Source organism: Sitophilus oryzae, unplaced genomic scaffold, assembly GCF_002938485.1.
Source record: "Sitophilus oryzae breed Bouriz unplaced genomic scaffold, Soryzae_2.0 scaffold_1744_pilon_pilon, whole genome shotgun sequence".
Lineage (NCBI taxonomy): Eukaryota > Metazoa > Arthropoda > Insecta > Coleoptera > Curculionidae > Sitophilus > Sitophilus oryzae.
The window spans coordinates 1,291,883-1,312,470 of record NW_022146440.1 but is presented as its reverse complement, the minus strand read 5'-3'; the positions used below and the strand labels follow the sequence as shown (position 1 = coordinate 1,312,470).

At 33.4% G+C, this 20,588-nt stretch overlaps 2 protein-coding genes across 2 annotated transcripts in view; one reads left to right on the top strand and one right to left on the bottom strand.

Annotated features, from left to right (window-relative positions):
- LOC115881895 (probable GPI-anchored adhesin-like protein PGA55) overlaps positions 1-12,779 on the bottom strand; it is a 222,833-nt gene extending 210,054 nt beyond the window's left edge. Inside the window, exon 1 of the mRNA XM_030899617.1 lies at positions 12,510-12,779. The gene's annotated coding sequence lies outside the window, so the exon portion shown is untranslated. The remainder of the gene's footprint in view (positions 1-12,509) is intronic.
- Positions 12,780-12,904: 125 nt separating this feature from the next.
- Positions 12,905-20,588, top strand: part of LOC115881898 (DNA oxidative demethylase ALKBH2-like) — a 29,152-nt gene continuing 21,468 nt past the window's right edge. The window contains exon 1 of the mRNA XM_030899620.1: positions 12,905-13,180. Within this exon, the coding sequence (XP_030755480.1) occupies positions 13,176-13,180 (5 nt within the window). The 5' untranslated portion in view covers positions 12,905-13,175. The remainder of the gene's footprint in view (positions 13,181-20,588) is intronic.

The following is a 20,588-nucleotide window of genomic DNA, read 5'->3' as shown; positions in this document are numbered from 1 at the left end:
TTCCCGGATTGTCTTTACAAGAGGAAAAACTTTTATTATTATTGACATTTTAAGAAAAATGCATTCTTTATAAAAATTTTTGCTTGCTCTAAAATAGTTAATCCCGTTTATATTTGTCCAAATTTCCATACCGTTTTAGAGAAAATTAAGAAAAACATGAAAATATTGTTGAATTTTTTCCTAAAGATTCCTAAAGTCCTAAAAATCAAAACGCGTTTCTATTCTATGGTAATTTAACTTCGTTTTTATTCTTTGATAGATTGTTATTCATAAAGTAAAGATTTCAGTTAACGTCGTCTTTTTGCTGCCAGGGCTAATCTGGACCTACTTTGGGTCTACTTTGTTTACGAGGAATCCGAACCGCGGTCCTCGGCCATATCATGGTCAATGGCCTACCGACTTGGCAATTGTCTAAATCGACGATTGTTGTTTTAAAATGTTAAAGAAGCACAACATTTATTTGGTTCAATACTACGGAGAGGGTGATGATTGATGATAGTTATCGGAAAATCTAATACTTTAACAACAGCAAAGAATATGACGTTAATCAAAATTATTAATAACCATCAATCAAAGAATTAAATAGATTTGGATATTATCATAGAAACGCCTTTTGAATTTTAGGACTTCCAGGAACTGTTCTTGGGAAAAAATTCAACAATATTTTCATGTTTTGCTTAACTTTCTCTAAAACGGTATGGAAATTTGAACAAGTATAAACGGGATTAACCATTTTAGAACAAACAAAAATTTTTTATGGCGAATGCACTTTATGGAGAAGGTACGTCAATAATATAAAAGTTTTTAAGAATGATTTTGTAAAAATTATATTTCAAATCAAAATAACACAAACTTTCTCTGATTTCTTTTATTATTTTCTTTAATAATGAGCAAATGCAACCAAGAGAGTCTTGTCTTGGTTTTGAAGTTAAAATTAGTTTTAGACTTTGTCTTGATCTTGCAGATTAAATGTTGGTCTTGGTATTGGTTTTGCTTCTTGTGCAAGACCAAGACCAAGAGGCCTATCCCATACAGCTCGTCCAAATGAAATTACGTTTCTACAAGGGAGACACATGAGAAACAACATATGTTAAAGTGAACCTAAGTGTTCATCTAGTTCTAACATATACATATGAGATACAAGCAGGTTTATATTGATAAAATTGTGTGATACAGTGTTTACTAGTTGTATACCGTATGCACTCAAGATTCTAAAGAGTTTTTTGTAACGTAACAAATAATTATTAAAATAATGAAATCTGACGTCGGTATATGAGACATACAATGTATAAGTCATATGTATGTGTGATACTTCGTATCATAGTTGTGCCTATAGTACACATCTTGTAAAAATTTGACATATACACATAATATAAATATCTATATAGACACTTTGTAATAGTGTACTGTTGTGTCTACATCGAGCATGAAATGAAGGTGTGCGCATGCGCGGATAGCCTCAGCGTAGACACACCGACCAAGTGTATCTTATGTGTCCTCTCTCCTTTCTCCTTTCTAGAAGTGGTATGTGTTTAGCAGCCATTATTGTTTTATCATTCGGAAGCTCTATATAAATGTTCTGTTTGTGTGTAGTTTAAAAAAGATTTTAAGGTAAGTACAACTTTTTAATTACCTTGTTACACCTTCCTAAGAGTATTATATATATATTATTAATATTATAGTTCTTCCCTTACTCGATACCCAATTTACCAAATTTTGACTCAAATGAATGAAAACTCCAAATATTCTCCTATAATGATAAAGAGGTTAGCTGAGTTAGCTCTGCAATATATTTTTTTTAATTTGGAAATAATAAAAATCTAAATGGACCAGAGAAAGAAAGATTTAAACACTTCAAAGAACTTCTTACACTGATATTCGGTAAGTTATTGATGGATCAATATACGGATATGTTTAATATTCAATAATCAGTTTCATATAAAATTTAAGGGTGAGATTGTTAATCTGGAAATAAAATACAACAAAGACCAACAGAGTGCTCGATGAATGAGTATGCTAATAAACCAACTGCTTGCAGGGAAAAGAGGAGAAAAAACCTGAAAAAATGACTGAACGAGGTCCACCAAATCGTGGCGATATACCAGTGTTTACCATTTTAGTATGTTGTTATACTAGGTACTTATATTTTTAATACATTTTGATACAAATTCTGTTCTTTTACAGTGTTTTCTTACTTCTGGTTTCTGCAGTGTATATAATTATTATATTATTGTGTTATTTGCGCTATTGCGTTCCATGATATAAAGAAATATAAGAATTTTATTTTTTAACCACTTAATCCATTTTATGGAAGAAAAATGGTACGTTTAATACAAAACAAAAATGGAACAATTTTAAGGCTACTTCTCTTGAACTTACGATCGAGATACTTTTGGAAAATACAAAGTTTTGTCTTCCTAATTTTCGTTCTAGAAAGATATAATTGGTATCATTGAATAAATATTTCTTAAAAGAACGAAAAGTTAGGCATCAAAACTTGTATTATTTCTTAAATTCGTTCATAAGAAGTAGTTTTATCCAGCATAAAATGTATATTATACGAAGCAAAATACATACGTATACACGCGGTAGTCACAACTGCAATGTGTAAACATAGTTTAAACGTAATACACAAGTACTGTGTATCCTACGGCACACTGTGTATCCCTTACTTTGTGTATACGTAAATGCTATACTGTGGCTACATTGTGAGGCGGACGTTTAACCTTTGTGCATACGTGTCGAACTACAATGTGTAAACGTAGCATATTTACATCGGGGGAATTGTGTCACCCTGTGTCTACATCTAATAATGTAAACACATCGTAAATGTGATTTGATGTGCTGTATGGGATCGTGCTTATCACTAATTTTCTTTGTCCAACCCAACACATAAAGCATCTATAATATCCTAACTACATTATCATACGCAAAACTGTTACATTTTAATTAGAATAAAATTCACATCATACATAGGTCCAAACAAATTAGAATAAAATTCTAAAAATAAATAGGGGGTAAAATAACTGCATTCTCTAGAATAACACTGCATAGCCCTGTAACTCTACTGTTACAAATAATACAAACATCTAGCAGTTGAAATTTAATTATCTTTAAATTAACTAACTATTCGTATTATAGAAAAGCCCCGAGAGAAGCTAATGAATTTATTTTAAGGAATTAACACCGATTTAAAATAATATAGACTATATGAATTATTAAAAGACGAACTTTTAAATTATTTAATAATTTAATGTGAACGAAATTTAACATGACAATTAAAAATAACTTAAATTATTCAATAAGTTTATAACGTATTCGATATATCAATCCAATATTTTAATATACTGGGTGGTGCATCGTTGCTGGAAACATAGGAAATTCCGTGCGAATTTTGAACTGCCGAAATATTGGCTCCCCTATTAATTTTACAGCTAAGTCGTAAATAGGTTTTTAAAGGTCTGCGTATGATAAATACAAATAACGGCAAAGAATAAATCGTCAAAACTACAACGACAAGCATGCTTTGTGGTGACTGGTGCCTTCCATTCCACGCCGTCAAAAGCTATGGAAACCCTACTCGATCTACCTCCTCTTCAAATTCTTTTGGAAATAGAGGCGAGATGGGCTACATATAGGTTTCTAAATATAGCACGAGGAAGCCAAGGAACAATTATGTTCATACAAAACCGGCTAGTAGAAGAACTACAGTCGGATGAGATTATGGGAATGATCTCGGATCTTACACCACCAGTCCAACTCTTGACGCGCACCTACAACGTCCTGTTTCCGAATAGGGACGAATGGGATAAGCCGGGAAACGGCTTATTACATGCGGAAATGTGTTGGTACACGGACGGATCCAAAAACGAAAAAGGATCTAGCGCAGGAATTTACTGCAGCAGTCCAAAGACTGAGATCTACCACAGTCTTGGAAAACACATCACGATCTTTCAAGCTGAGCTATATGCTATTGAAACCTGTGTGCAACTGCTGGTAGAACAACAATACACCGGGAAAACAATATGCATATTTTCGGATAGTCAAGCTGCGCTGAAAGCACTTGAGGCAACGAAAAGCACGTCTATGACGATTCTTCATTGTAAGAAACTACTCAATATACTGGGAGATAGGAACAAAGTGTCGCTAATATGGATACCGGGACATGTCGGCCTAGAGGGAAATGAACGTGCTGATTCCCTCGCCAAAATTGGTGCAGGCTCGCCATTCGTGGGCCCAGTACCGACACTTAGCGTTCCTAAAAATCTCGCAAGAGACAGGCTCTGTGAATGGGTTAGGAGTGAGACGTTCCGGGACTGGAATTACAGTCCCGGAATGGAACATGCCAAAAAAATCCTAGCAGGGCCATCCAAACATAGAACAGGAGAACTCCTGCAGTGTACACGGGCCACTGCCGGCTGAGATCTCACCTACAGAGGACGGGACTGGTGGAAGACGCCGAATGCCGACTCTGTATGGAAGATGATGAAACAATGAAGCACGTTATGTGTACCTGCCCCGCTGGGAACAGGACCAGGTTTGAGATGTTTGGCAAACCCATGCTAGACCTATCAGACCTAGGAGACATATCGCCCTCAGACATAACGGCTTATATTAACCCTTAACTGGTCCGGGGTCGTCTGACAGACTACGCCAAATAATTTACTCATTCTCATTAGTTACTGGGACCGCCTACAGGATTGGCGTTCCAGCTAATCCTCCCCCTCACGGTCAACGACTGATAGCCATATTTATACCTAAACTGGATTAGTTTTTTAGAAGTTATGGCAGAAGTTACTTAGCCGTAGTCTCTCAGACGACGCCGGACCGTTTTTTTTTGTGTGTGACAAACTTTTGTAAAATATGGCCGGGCCTTCGAAAAGAGTGCGTTTAGGAGACTCTAGTTATGAAGAAACTCTATTAAAATGATATGGTGAGGACTGTGACAGTGACAATATGACAATCTGTCAAACAAATGCGTTTGACAATGTCAAATATTCCAAGAGAAATAGACTTTACAATTGGTAGAATACTTACAATATACTTGCAATTCCTGTACAACCAGAACACGCCCATGGATATATTCGTATCCTAGAGTTTTTATCCTAGTTAAAGACAATGTTATGTCCTAGTTAATTATTTTTAACGCGTAGAATGTACGAATTCATTTTGTAAAACATGTTCAAGAAAACAATGAACTTTGTCTCATGCTGTAACTAAAAACCTTTTCTTTAACTTCAGTTTTATAACTTATTAAAAACTTATTTCTGTATTGTAATGACTGTTAGTAATTTGGTTTTATTTTTTAGAGCTTGGTAAAAATCTAATTGTTTTTTTTTCAAATTTATATGTATGTTATTTTATTTTGTACTATGTTTTCTTAAAGTTTATATTAATTCAACCCATTTTTGTCTAGATTAGTTCAATAATACATAATATAATATATAATAAATAAAAATTTGTTATTTCTTAGTTTTTGTGTTTTTTTAACTTTTTAGAAGGCGTAGTCCCACAGACTACGCCGGACCGTTTATGATACATATCTATTACCGGACCAGTTAAGGGTTAAGAGGCTGGGTCTTGAGGATGAACTTTGACGCTTTTGTAAATTAGAGCTTGTAGAAACTGAGCCACAATAGTCCCTCGCGGCCTCAGTGGAGGGTCCCCTATGAGACCCACTCTTAGTCAAATACAATACAATACAATGATAAATACATTTGCTAAATTTGAACAGTTTTGACCAAAACAGAACATGTAAAAATGCAAAACCAGTCAAATGTCAACATACCTTAAGTTATGTTTCTAACCTACAGGGTGGCCCATCGAAAACGTTCCGCAAGACATAACGGCCAGGATATTTTTTTTTCAAAAAATCCAAAAACATGTCAATTTTGTTTGTGAGGGGGACAACTTTTGCCCCAAAAATGATTGCAAAATCTTCAACTGTCTAAGCGGAGGTGTCATCCCCCACCTTTTTCAAATGGGAAGGGGGGTCAAGTGGCGCCGCAATAAAAAGAGCTTACTATTCTCTATATTTCCCCGCTTCGTTTTTGAAAATCGGTCGAGTCATTGAGAAAATATGAAGGATTAGCTGTTCTGTGACTTGTGCGTTGAAGTTATTCTCAATATCGTTAAACTTTTAAACAATTATGATGTACTCACTTGCAGAAAAAGTGGATATAATCGAACTTTATTTTGAAAAATAATGAATGTGGCAATCGGTTTGCGCAGATATTCAATGAACGCTATCCTGACAAACACCTTTATGGCAAAATTGTTCCCGATTTAGTAGCAAAATTTCACGAAACTGGTTCCGTTATGAATAAAAAGAGGCAGAGGGAAAATCCTGTAGTAAATGAAGCTATGGGGGTATTCGTATTGGGCCAAGTTGCCATGGATACTACGCTGAGTACAAGAAAATTAGCCAATGAGACAGCGACCGGCGTGAATCGTACAAGTGTCCAAACGATATTAAAAAATCACAAGTTCCACCCGTACAAAATTCAGTTGGTACAAGAACTCAACGAAGACGATTTTGATCGTCGCGGGCTGGTATTTTTGGAAATTCTATTGTAGGTCAGTTTAACGATATTGAGATATTGAAATTCTATTGTAGGTCAGTTTAACGATATAAGAGAAAAAGTTGGAGGATGACACCCCCGCTTAAAGGGTTGAAGATTTTGCAATCATTTTTGGGGCAAAAGTTGTCCCCCTCACAAACAAAATTGACGTGTTTTTGGATTTTCTGAAAAAAAAAATTACCCTGGCCGTTATGCCTTGCGGAACGTTTTCGATGGGCCACCCTGTATATGATTTTATCATGATCAAATAAAATTTGTTGCGCTGTCTACATTACTATACGTTATAGTACTTACGCTTAGTATCCCCGAAATGTATTTTATTAATTCAAAAATGGTTCGAATGAGGCAGAAGCCTAACGTGTAGAAAATACAATTTGGCATTGACAAAATCATGACAAAATTATAGGATGACAACTCAAGGTACGTTGGCATTTGCTTGGTTTTGCATTGTTACCTCGTCAGTTTTAATTTAAAAATAGATGAGTTTTTCTTAAATTACTTAAAATCGGCTTGTCCAAAATTGTTCAAATATGGCAAGCAAACGCAGACCTTTAAAACCCCTATTCACAAATTCGCTGTAAAATTAACAAGGAAGCCAATATCTGGACAGCACAAAATTTGCAAGCGATTTCCTATGTTTCTAACGATGTTGCACCACCCGCTAGGTATGCTAATTTGATTTTTTCTCTAAATTTCCATCTGTACCAATATGAGTATCAGTAAAACCGAGAGTAAAACAAAGTATTTAGTAGATGCCAAAAGTTGGTTAATCAATTGAACCACTGACACAATAGTAAGAGTAAAGAAAAAATACTGTATTAAATAAAAGTTCTTGTATTAGTCTTCAAATAACGTAATACTTTCACTTGAACTGTATGATAATTGATTATGTGAATGAATATGAATGTTTTAGATAAAAGACGGAAAAGTTTTTGCAAAATGATAGTTGAGCAATTTTTAATAATATCTATCACAGATATTTTTCAGATATGTGCACCAGTATTTATATTAAGTTTTAGCATTTTGCCTTACTACCAGACTATAATATATACAGGGTGGTCCGAACTGTATTCCGGAAACTTCGGCAGCATATTCTGCAGATAAAAGTAAGTAAAAAAAAATCAAATGTATGTCCTAAAATGCCTAGTTTCGGAGATACAGGATGTAGAAGTTTCATAGTTATTTCGATTTTTTCCAAATAATTTCTGAAGTAACGTCAATATTTGGATGAAAATTGGTGCTTAGGACTCCTACTTGTAGAGGGCGCTACCTACATATTTTTTAACTAATTTGAAGAGTAATAACTTTTCGTCCGTACCTGTATAAAACTACTGAGTAGAAAAATAGATATTTACGACATTTTTTACATAAAAAAAGTCTCTTAGTAAAAATCGCTACGAGTAGTGGTTCTCGAGATATTTGAAATCGAATTTATGAAACCTGTCGTTATTGGCATAAATTAAACATGTTGACTAAATAGTTATTAAACTGGAATCATAAATTTGAAATGTTTTTGTGCCAAAAGTTCAACAGAAACTGTTTTGTCATTTTTTCGAAGAAAAATCATGTCACGGAAATTAATATTTTTTCACTCAGTAGTTTTATACAGGTACGGACAAAAAGTTATTACTTTTCAAAGCAATTAAAACAAATGTAGGTGGCGCCCTCTACAAGTAGGAATCATACTGACATCAAAATCGAATTTCTCATGCCAAAAAACTTCCAGACACCACTTTTAATCTAAATATTAACGTTATTTCAGAAATTATTTGGAAAAAATCGAAATAAAAATGAAACTTCTACACCCTGTATCTCCGAAACTAAGCATTTTAAGACATACATTTATATGAACTTTTTTACTTATTTTTATCTGCAGAATATGCTGCCAAAGTTTCCGGAATACAATTCGGACCACCCTGTAGATTAATAGATTAAGTAGGTACCTTGTTCTAGACCTCGCCATCATTTTTTCTTTAAACTTGTTGTAATTTTTCCTTTAAAATCAATAAACCCATTTATTATTATTATTCTTTCTCTACTAAGTTTTATTAATGGCTGTTATAATATATGTTATATATTACTGATATACCTACACATTTGTTTTATTTTATATGGAATATTTTATTACTGAAGGTAAATATCAAAGGAATTATGCTGATGTCTTTACTGTATTTTTATTTCATGAACTATAGTATGTAAGGCAATAATGCAATTACTAAATACAAACTATATCTTCGTACGTTCTATTTAAATATATACTTATATACAATTATATACCATTTATTCAATAATTTTCATACTAGACTAGATGTATATCTACTTACTACATCTTATTATAATTATTATTTCGTTTTATCTCAACTACATGCGTTGGTTTCTCGTGGTTGGAGGAGTGAGTCGTCCCAACCATGATGGTGATAACTTTTCTGGCTTAGAAACGTTCCCGGTTAAGTTACATGTATAGAAATCGCCTTGCTGTATGGCAGGTGTTAAGGATTACAGATTTTTGCATAAGTTGGTACTGGTATGGTTCTAAGTCTATTGCCCTCAGCGATTCAATTAGTGTTTTTGGTATTACACCCATATTCGATAGTACCAATGGGATGACCCGGACTCGATCGTATTTCCACATATCCTTAATTTCAAAGCATAAATCAATATATTTGGTAATCTTCTCTCTGTATGTTTGTGTTAGGTTATTGTTGTTTGTCACCGCAAAATCAATGAGCAACACTTCATTTTCTTTTTTCTTCTTCACTACTATATATCTGGTATATTGTGTTCTAGTCTTTTATCTGTTATTAAAGTTCTGTCCCAGTACATTTCATATTCATTGTTTTCAAGGATTGTAGCAGGTTCGTACTGATAATAGTCAACTTTATGCTCTATGAGTTTATATTTCAATGCTAGTTCCTGGTGTATGATTTTTCCCACTTGGTCGTGTCTAAATTTGTAGTCACTCTGTGCTATAGCTTGGCATCCTCCTATGACGTGATGTATTATCTCACTTGCTTTCTTACACCTTCAGCATAAGTCAGACTCAATTCCGTCCTTTAAGATGTATCTTCGGTAGTTATTGGTCTTAATCACTTGATCTTGGATGGCTATAAAAAACTCTTCAGTTTCCGGTTGTAGCTCTCCACGTTTTAACCAATTGTACGACGCTTGTTTGTTGACAGTGTCTTGGTCTAAGTCATGGGGAAACCTTCCGTGTAGAGCCTTTTCTTTCCAGCGGGTAAGCTTGTCTGCGCCTTCCACTATGGACCAGGTTTTTTCTTCGTCACTTAGTATTAGTGGGGTGTATTTATCTGCTTTTACAATAGCTCTATAGTATTGAGATTCTGCTTGTCTTGAGTAGAAGTATTATCTGTATTATTATTATTATTATTATATAGTTTGTACGTAAAAGAATAGAGCGGACACGACAAAAGACCTAAGTAATATATGTCATCAACAGAAAAAAAATCTCTCAAGTGGCAATGGGCAGGATACCTGGCAAGAAGAACGGACAACAGATGGACCACAACAATTATTACAGCATGGTACTCACGAGGAATTAAGAAACCTAGAAGAAGACTAAACCTGAGATGGGACCATGATATTAGGAAATTAGCAGAGATAATTTGGGCCTGCATAACCAACAATAGACAACAATGGGGCGAATTACAATGCGAGTATCTAAATATGTGAGGGAGGTTACACCATAATTGTAAATAGTTGAATAAGCTGAAAATCATGATGATGAGGATGATAGTCTGTCGAAAGAGCAAATCTTTGACATTCATAGTCTGTCATTTTCGAGAGAAACCAATAAAACCACCTAAAAATAACGAGACGTCCAACCACCTAATATTACATTATATAAAACAATTCATAATTAACTACAAAATATATAAATTTCTTTTTAGTGAAAGACATGGATTAGCATTGCTCTTGCTTTTTTCTGTCATCATCTGTCCAAATCTTCAAACACATCAAAGTTTTAAATGAGCTTATTTAGAATTGTGGAATACTCATGCTACCTTGTATAATTGACACACTCACGTTATTGATCTAATTATAAACAAGTTTATAATACTATTAAAAATTATGTAATTATATTCAATTGCAATACTAAAAATACTGTAAAAATAATATACCGAGTGGTACATCTCCGTTGAAAACATAGCAAATCCCATGCAAATATTGGCTCCCCTGCTGATTTCATAGCGAATTCGTAAATAGGTATTTTAAAGGTCTGTGTATGCTGAATACACTTGCCAATATCTGAAGAATTTTGAACTAGCATTTGCATTTTTTTGCATTGATTTTAACTAATTTAATTTAAATTTAATTTGAAACTGAACAACGCAAAACCAGGCAAATGCTAATAATGACATTTAGTTGTCAATCTATGATTTTGTGAATGTCAAATTGTATTTTCTGTACAATAAAGCTTTTGCCTAATTCGAAGAAGTTTTAAATTACAAAATGCACTTCGAAGACACTAATCGCAGGTAGTATAACTTAGTAGTGTAGACAGCACAACAAATTACAAAATGAATTGTTTCACCAATCAAACATCGAGAGCCTTAAATGTTATAATTAAAGAACATAAAGATTATTTAATTAAGGGAGATTTTCACAAATCTAAGATTTGTCAGCATTCATGGGACACAGGGCACAGAATAAATTTTAATAACGCCAAAATTATAATGAAAAAAGCGATAGCCTCTAAAAGAAAAATAAAAGAGGCTTTTTTGTATTTTTTTTTGCTTCCGACGACGGAAAGAGATAAACTTTCCGAAACGTTAAGCATTTTTTTCTTTGTTAGGCAAATTTGTATAACTGTAAACATAACTTCTGACATGTAGTGTCCGTTTGGGTTTAACGCAGAAGTGTTTACAAAAATAACTATTTTATTTTGTAGATTCTCTTGCAGTGCAGTGGCGAAATACCCACAGAGGATTTTTTTGGAGACAACAAATTACATTTGACAATGACAAAATCATAAGTTGACAACTTAAGGTATGTTGAGATTTGTCTGGTTATGCATTATTAGCTTGTTTTCAGTTTTAATTTAAAAATAGATGCAGTTTTTCTTAAATTAGATAAAATCGGCTTATTCAAAATTGTTCAGATTTGGCATGTGTATCTCTAAAATCGATAGGGGAGCCAATATTATGTACACAGTTCAAAATTTGCATGGGATTTCTTGTTTCCAATACCGATGCACCACCCGGTATATGTTATTATAAACATAATTACCAAGTAAACATACGAACATAATATCATATACCGTATTATCGAAAAAAAACGGCGTCCAGTTGGCTTGGAAATGACGATCGATGACATTTCCCATCTAAATTTACATATAAAATGACAGCGATCTTCATTTCATAGCCATCGTTGACGCCGTTTTTATTCGATCATACGGTATATGCTTGCTCTATCTCATTTGAGATAAATGAATTAAAGAATATGTACAGATAACCAAACCAAACCACTACCAAATAGTATTATAATATAATTTAATAAAAAAATAGTATAATACGGTAATATCAATATATTTAAATGACTAAATAAAATAATTTATAAACATTTCATTGAATACTTGAAAAAAAAGGAAATTATTCATGAACTGCATTCCTCATTATTAGCGCCACTTTTTTTTAACAAGTGTCGCTATCACTTGGCACGCCACGCACCTATCGCACTTTCTTTAACGACTTTATGCAATACCAATTATAAAAAATCGAATTTTGAACCACTTTTGATTATTAATGAACCACGCGTTGGCGTACCAAACAGGTATCAATTCAACTCACGCAAAAATTAAACTATTTCACGAAATACACGCTGCCGGTAAAATTAATGAATTAGAGTTAATTTGAATTATATTCATTCAGAGGTTAACTAATTTTTCAGACAAAAATATGAAGAACTTACCTTAAACAAATTTGGTGGATTTTTTTTCACAATTCAAGTACTATTTCTTCTGGGAGTTTTTTTTTAAATAAAACAATGTCACATCACTAGATGTAGATAAAACTTATAAAAAATAACACACTATGGGCACAATAAATAAAAATAAAAGTCTCTTTTTCTCGAAATGTTTTTATTCGCGTAACAAATTCGAGCTCTTCGCGATCGCGCTGCTGCTGCTGCTGCCGACAACGATGCAGGAACGAACTGTAATAAGCAGGAATCCCAAGTTCCCCATGCCGGCAAAACATCTAAGGCGCAACCACTTGCACAGTACATCTCTCTTCATCGAACAGCTCCGAGTTCGGTCGATGTCCATCCGGTCAGTTGCGACGAGTGCTTTCCTTGTTCGGTACGTGACACAGATGGAGAAAAACATAACCAGTTGACAAGTCCAGGAGAGTTTATGATAGAAATGGGATGTTGATATTTTTGGTTATGGTATGTTGTGTTTGGCGAGCGAGATGTGTGTTTATCACATGGTTGTGATTTCCAACAATAAAAAACAATTTGGTAGAATATTATAAATTAAGTAATATTCTAAAACGGTGTTGTTGCAGTTGCTGTCCAGTGAATGGGATGTTATTAAATATTATTTAGATATTTAATGCCGATCAAGTGTTCGATATTATGACGTAAGTTTTTTATATGTATATTCTTTAATGTTAATGATCATTATTATTAAAAACTCGAATTAAAAATGGGGAATATGGTAAATATTTTTGTTTTTAAAATTTAACCTCAATTTATTGTGTTAGTATCTCATACATGTCTTAATATAAAAATGTATAAGTATGCTTAATATTATAATTATTTTATCATAATATACAATCAAACAACGTTTGGGCGCCAAAAAATAGCTAGTGAGTTCTATGTCTAACCCCACTTCTTTAACTTGGTCTCGACTTAGATCTGATACCGGTGTTGTCCCGAATCTATAATAGAGGATATATCCCTCTTTCTCTATTGACTCCTTGGATTTGAGGTCAATTCCTATTGTGGGGACCTGATCATGGTTCTCCTCCCTCGAGATGATGACTCGCCAACTCACTGTCCTTATATTGGAATTCTGAGCCTGGATAAGGCTCAGCAGATAGTGTCAGCCGCCTGTAGTTCCCTTTGAAATTGGTCCCTTGAATTTTGATAATGTTTCAGTGTTGCTAGGGGGTTTCCCCACAGAAATTAATTTGTAGGTTTTAGCGTTAGTTAACCTAGTCACTTACAGGGGTCAAATTTCCACGTGGACGTCTCTGATCGGGATATTTTTGCAGAATTAAAACCAGGTCTAAAGATTCTGAAAGTTTAGGCAATTAAAATAAGTGATTTGTGAGGAAGAAACAGAAATTATCATTGCTATGTTGGTTATTCTTACATTTGGCAAGATTATTACCAAATTTGTTACAATAGACAATAGACTCTTGCAATGTCCATTATTGTTCAAATTTGTCACATTTCAGTCAGCACTGCGAGTCATCATTCTATAGATAGGAATTGTTAAGGGTGCTTTCGCTAAAAAGCTATACCTAAGGAGATCATGGACTATGGAAAATAATGTATCATATTATGAAGTGAAGGTTAAACATCCTCCCCTTGGCAATCGGTTAGCTAATATTAAAAACGTTCCTAGAACATAAAAACACAATAACGAAGATAGTGGCATTAAAAACATTCAAACGAGAATCTTAACAATGTCATTATCATAAAGGAAAGCAATTATAATTGTCTTATGGATTGGTTTAGTAGTAATGGATTGTGTATTTCTACTTATAAAACCAAGGCCCTATTTACGCGAAAAAAGACCGATTTTGCTACGAATCAATCAACTCTAGGCTATAACTATAATGCGGGTAGAACCTTAGATTGATATATGATTAACGGTTTCCCTGTCATCTGCATATCTGGCATCTATGCATGGTGAACTTGCTTTAGCTTGTCTCTTTGGAGAACTTGCTTTAGTTCCCCAGAGTATACTTTAATAAAACGTATACAAAGGCAACCTTATAACTCTCGAAAAATATGTAGAAAGCAACTTTAGTCTATAAGTTTTATTGAGATGAATTGATACTCCAACGAATGTATTATTATCCGTGTACGTAATTACATACTTCTTTTTGTAGCAGAAAAGTCTGGTAATGCCAAAAATGTGTCTCAAGAGGCAACTCCAATATATCTTATCGACTTATATACTCCCTGTAATGAGGACTTGTGATATTCTCTATGTTTTAAAAGGAATTTAAATTTGCAGTTATAAGATTTCGTGTGGGAAAACTCTAGTCTAGACGGTGAAGGCTGCTCATGATAGTTAGATTATGAGATTTATCATTATTCAGTTTTAATCATCTGCTGATGATGCTAACATGGTTAGCAAAACGCGAGTCCAGTGCAAAAGTGATTGTGTGATGATGTGTTGTGGTGAATTAGTGTTTTATTTTGCTGTTTAACACCAAAAGTTTCAACCCTCAACTGTAAGAAGTTGATTTTTACTGAAGTCTCGTTGGACCAGACTATACAAGATATGGCGTAGGAGTGTTCAAGGTATGAAAGAAATATTCTTCACTAGGCAAATGAATGAAATTTACTCTGTTCTGCTTCCATTTTAAAGGCGAGAAAATTACTATTCTGTTAGACTCCGAGAGTGCCCTCCAAGTATTACTTTAGAATATAGGTCTCTTGTAGAGGGGGAAAGTAACAAGCAGAATCAAAAAACCTATCATTTCTCTGATACAACAAGGTAAATCTATTATATCGCGTATAAGCGAATATATTGGCTTCACATGACAGGAAGGTAGAACCTGATTACATAATAATATAAAAAAAAACTTATAATAGTATTGAATTCCTTCAACATTCTTTAATAAAACATCAACATTCTTTAATAAAATGGTCAGTCTAGAAAGGAAAGTTTTATTATAATATATAACACCCTCTCTGGATGAATGCTCATCTATTAGTATCCAAGCTATCCCGAAGGATTCACTTTCGCCCAATGTTTACAGCAACAAGTAAGTGGCCATATCTGTATTAGGTCTAGAATTCGTATTTTTCAACTCTCAGAAGAAGTCAAGACGCTAAATAATAAACGCCTGTCAGATCAGACACCAGAACTATCCGATTTTTTTTATAATTATTAAAGTACAAATAGCCAGTCAACTGATTTTATCAATAGCAACTTAGGCATTCGAAACTTAAATGTAAACCGATCGGAAACAAATTGAGACTTTTGAACCATATTGTATCGTTATAGGCAACCAACAACTAAGTATCGTGGACTGAATAAACATAGGACAACTACAAGAAAGACTGTTATAGTACTGAAAGAATCTCTTATTTAAAACACTTTGGTCATATAGTCAGAAGAATAAGCGAGATGGGAATAGATACATTCGAGAGTACAGGGTGTCCCACTAAGAATAGCTCTCGGCTGTATCTCGGAAAGTATTAGCCGTAGGGTCTGCGGAAAAAATATTTATAACTAAAGAGGCTATGAGAAATTGCTGGAAATTATTTTCAAATTTGTAGAACGACCGCTAGGGGGGCGCAACTACAACAAAAAATAAGAAAATGGAGTTTTTACACAATTTTGCCTAAATAAGGTGTACTATAATTAATAGCTTCTTAATCTTCAGTAAATTTTGAATATTTTTTGTTAGAGCCGTTTTCCCCTATCTACAAAAATAAAGTGGTGGGGGAAGGTTAGATCTGTTTTTATTTAAATATTAATAACTCTGGACTGGATGATCGGAAATCAACAAGCGAGGGCTCGTTTAAAAGAGGGTTTCTTACTCTATATTACACCATATAAACAATAATAATGAGCTTTTGAACGTAGACGCTAAGGGGCGTTGTCTTACAATTTAACAAACATTGCGCGTTTTTTTCAAAAAAATTAAATGCAATAGTGTATGTAATTTTAGCTGATCGTAAAAAGTAGTAAAAGCTTAAAAAGTCAGCGAAAACCGCATCTTCTGTGGTATCTTCTTTCAAACCGAAGATATTAGCAAAATAATAATAAATACCAAAAAATAAGCCTTTAATTACCTTATTTTTACAACACGGTATCAGTAGCCCTCTTGATTATGCCCATTCTAACAAAAAATAAGATACAAACAGTTAGTTTATTTTAAAATCGACGAAATACCAGAATACCATAATATTAAGAATACCAGAAGTATTAATATCTAATAATTAAGATATTAATAACAGTGGACAAGAAACGATGATTCAGTGAGGTCATGGTAGGCTTTGGAAAAAAGTTGCTTTTGACGTAATAGTATAAACGTCAAATTGTTATTAGATCTACATTTTGATAGTCTGATAATTGATATTTTGGTAACTATGCGGTTGTCCGTTTAGTCCAGCCTCAGTTTCTTGAATGAAAGATACTCGTAACCAACAATTAATACATTATTGTGAAATTACAAAATATTATATTTTCTATAAGTCAGTACATTGATCCCAGGCTTTATTTACATTTTTGTAGTGTACCACGAGAAAATAAATAAATCCTAATCGCCTGTATCTGTGTATACGATATATAAGTATTCCTTCTAAAGTACCTACTATTTTTCCTGTCATTGTTTGCTTTCGGATATAAAGTTCAATTAAAGTTGCTTGTTTGCAATATGAACATACAGTTCATAGCAAATAAACTTTTAGTCACGTAATTAAGCTTTACCGGCACAGCGCGTTGCCCACTTTTATTTTGATATTTTTTTTAATCAAAATATTTTAGGAAACAAAAATAAATTTATTATAAATATATAAACACCTATTATTTACATCAACAAAACTCTCTCACCTTCTTAATAGCACTTAATTGACATAAAGGGCCATTACTACCGCTTTCCCGTTAAAAATATTCTAATAAAGTTGGGATGAATTTTTTACGGCTATTAAGCCATCTTGCACCACTTCGCACTAAAAGATGTGCTAAAAAGAACAATGTTCGAGTGCAAGGTCTGCTAGTAAACGTCTTCAAGCTTAAAGTACCACAACACTATTTATTTAAATCTATCACACAATGAAAACCTAAAAAAGATATTACCGTAGAAACGCATTTTGATTTTTTCAACTATATTTTGATATTTTTTTAATTTATGGCAATTTGGAAAAGTATAAATGTCATTAATCATTTTAAAACAGCAAAAACATATAAAAATGCGTTTTTCTCAAAAGAGGAAGTAATAAAAAACTTTTCCTCTTGTAAAGACTCTCCAGGGACAATGTATACAGGGTGGTCCTAATTGTATTCCGGAAACTTCGGCAGCATATTCTACAGATAAAAATATGGAAAAAAGTTCATATAAATCTATGTCCTAAAATGCTTAGTTTCGGAGATACAGGGTGTAGAAGTTTCATTTTTATTTCGATTTTGTCTAAATAATTTCTGAAGTAATATCAATATATGGATGAAAGTTGGTGTCTGGTAGTTTTTTTTTATATGAGAAATTTTATTTTGGTATCAATATGATTCCTATTTGTAGGGGGAGCCACCTACATGTATTTTAACTGTTTTGAAGAGTAATAACTTTTTGTCCGTATCTGTATAAAACTACTGAGTGAAAAAATATATGTATATTTTTTAAAACATGGATTTTAGAATGGTAACAGTCAATACATGTCATTATTGACAAAAAATAAACGTGTTGAGTAAATAGTAATTTGACTAAAATGATAAATTTGTGAACTTTTTATTTTTTTAAATTAATCATAAATTTTTCTTCAAAAAAATGATAATAAAATAGTTTCTGTTGAACTTTTGGCACCAAAACATTTGAAATTTATGATTTCAGTCTAATAACTATTTAGTCAACATGTTTAATTTATGTCAATGACGACAGGTACTTATATTTCGAATCCAAATATCTGGAAAGCCATTACTCGTAGCGATTTTTACAAGGAGACTTTTTTTACGTAAAAAATGTCGTAAATGTATATTTTTTTACTCAGTAGTTTTATACAGGTACGGACAAAAAGTTATTACTCTTCAAACCAGTTAAAAAATATGTAGGTGGCGCCCTCTACAAGTAGGAGTCATATTGACATCAAAATCAAATTTGTCATGTCAAAAAACTCTCAAACACCAATTTTCATTTAAATATTGACGTTATTTCAGAAATTATTTGGAAAAAATAAAAATGAAATTTTAACACCCTGTATGTCCGAAACTAGGCATTTTAGGACATAGCTTTATACGAACTTTTTTACTTACTTTTATCTGCAGAATATGCTGCCGAGGTTTCCGGAATACAGTTCGGACCACCCTGTATATTTCTGAGGTGTCCTCTGTGAGATTTCTGGGTTTTATGTGAAAGAATTATGTTTTATGTGTAACGAGTAATTTTTTGTGAAAATTTGAGATATCAAAATTAAATACCAAAAAAATTAATAGAGAACATATTTTCTCCAAAAAAATCCTGTATGGGTATTTCGCCACTGCAAGACAACTGACAAAGCAATCCACAAACCACTGCAAGACACTGCAAAGCAATCTACAAAATAAAATAGTTATTTTTTGTAAACACTGCTGGCGTTAATTGAATGGAAATTACATGTCAGCAGTTAAGTTTATAGTTAATAGGGAATAGTTGAATTTAAAATATTTTAAATATATTTTTTTCTTTATTCTTTGTATTTTTGTTTGCTTCCGACGACGGAAAGAGATAAACTTTCCGAAACGTTAAGCATTTTTTAGGTCGTTAGGCAAATTTGTTTATCTGTAAACTTAACTGCTGACATGTAGTTTCCGTTCGATTAACGCCAGCAGTGTTTACAAAAAATAACTATTTTATTTTGTAGATTTTCTTGCAGTGGCGAAATGCCCGTACAGGATTTTTTTGGAGAGATGAATCCGCCACATAGGTAGGGTAAGTCCGGTACAGATGCCCCACCGGGTGAGATGGCCACAGCGTGTAAATTTCTAATCATGTGACTTATCATCAGGTGCTTCCCGCTAGATACGGCAGTAGTTCACCTGCTGTTATTATGGTCTGACATAATTTGAATGTCAATAAAAAAATAGGCTAGTTTTTACAAAGAACTGTTTTTATATATATGCGTGTATTTTACTGTAGTAATTAACCGGGAGAAGTAGTCACTACAGTTATTTTCTAATAAGAAGATATATGACTATCAAAATCTGAAGACATGGAAGATTAAAGGTTGATTCTCACTATACCTTCCGTTTCCTTTCCATATCGAAGAAGTTTCTGGGGGCTTATGATCAAGAAAAATCACAGATCTTCCTGGGTCTGAGTAAAAACAATCTTCGAATTGTCACGGGGTTTTTAACAGGACACTGTCTCCTCAATGAACACCTCAGTAGATTGAAACTAAGAAGAAACGGCGAATGCAGATTCTGTGGGGAAGATGGTGAAACACCAGTACACCTCATCACTGAGTGCGCCGAGACGATAACCATTCGTGCCATGAATTTTGGTACGACTGATATTGGAGATGGAGAACTACCCTCTATAAAACCGTCCCAGATACTGGCTTTTGTCAAAGCCCTGGGACTGTATGATGAGTTATGATTCAAGAAAGGGGGACACAATGGATCTGTAAGGTCGAATTGATTAACCCCCCTCCCACTCATTCTAAAAAAAAAAAAATTCCTTTCCATATCCATTCCATATCCGTTCCGTATTTTTTATTGTATTGACGCTATACGTAAGTCCGTTCCGTATCAGTTCCATACTTTTTATTGTACGATTTATATCATTACGAAAGTTTTATTTAAAAAATTTGTATCTTTTGAAAAAGGTAATAGATTTAATTAAGAGGTGAAAGAATAAATAAATATCAGCAAAATGATAACAGAGCTGGTAGAAATGTAAGAACTTGATAACGCTGTTTCCTATACGCTTCAGTCCGTCCGCCAAAAAATGTATTGAAGGAAAGGATATGGAACGGAAGGGAAACGGAACGGATAGTGTGCATAGTCCTGTTCATTTACATGATATATTATTTTATGAAACGGAAGGAAAACGGAAGGGAGCTGATATGGAAGGTATAGTGAGAATCATCCTTTATACATATACTATA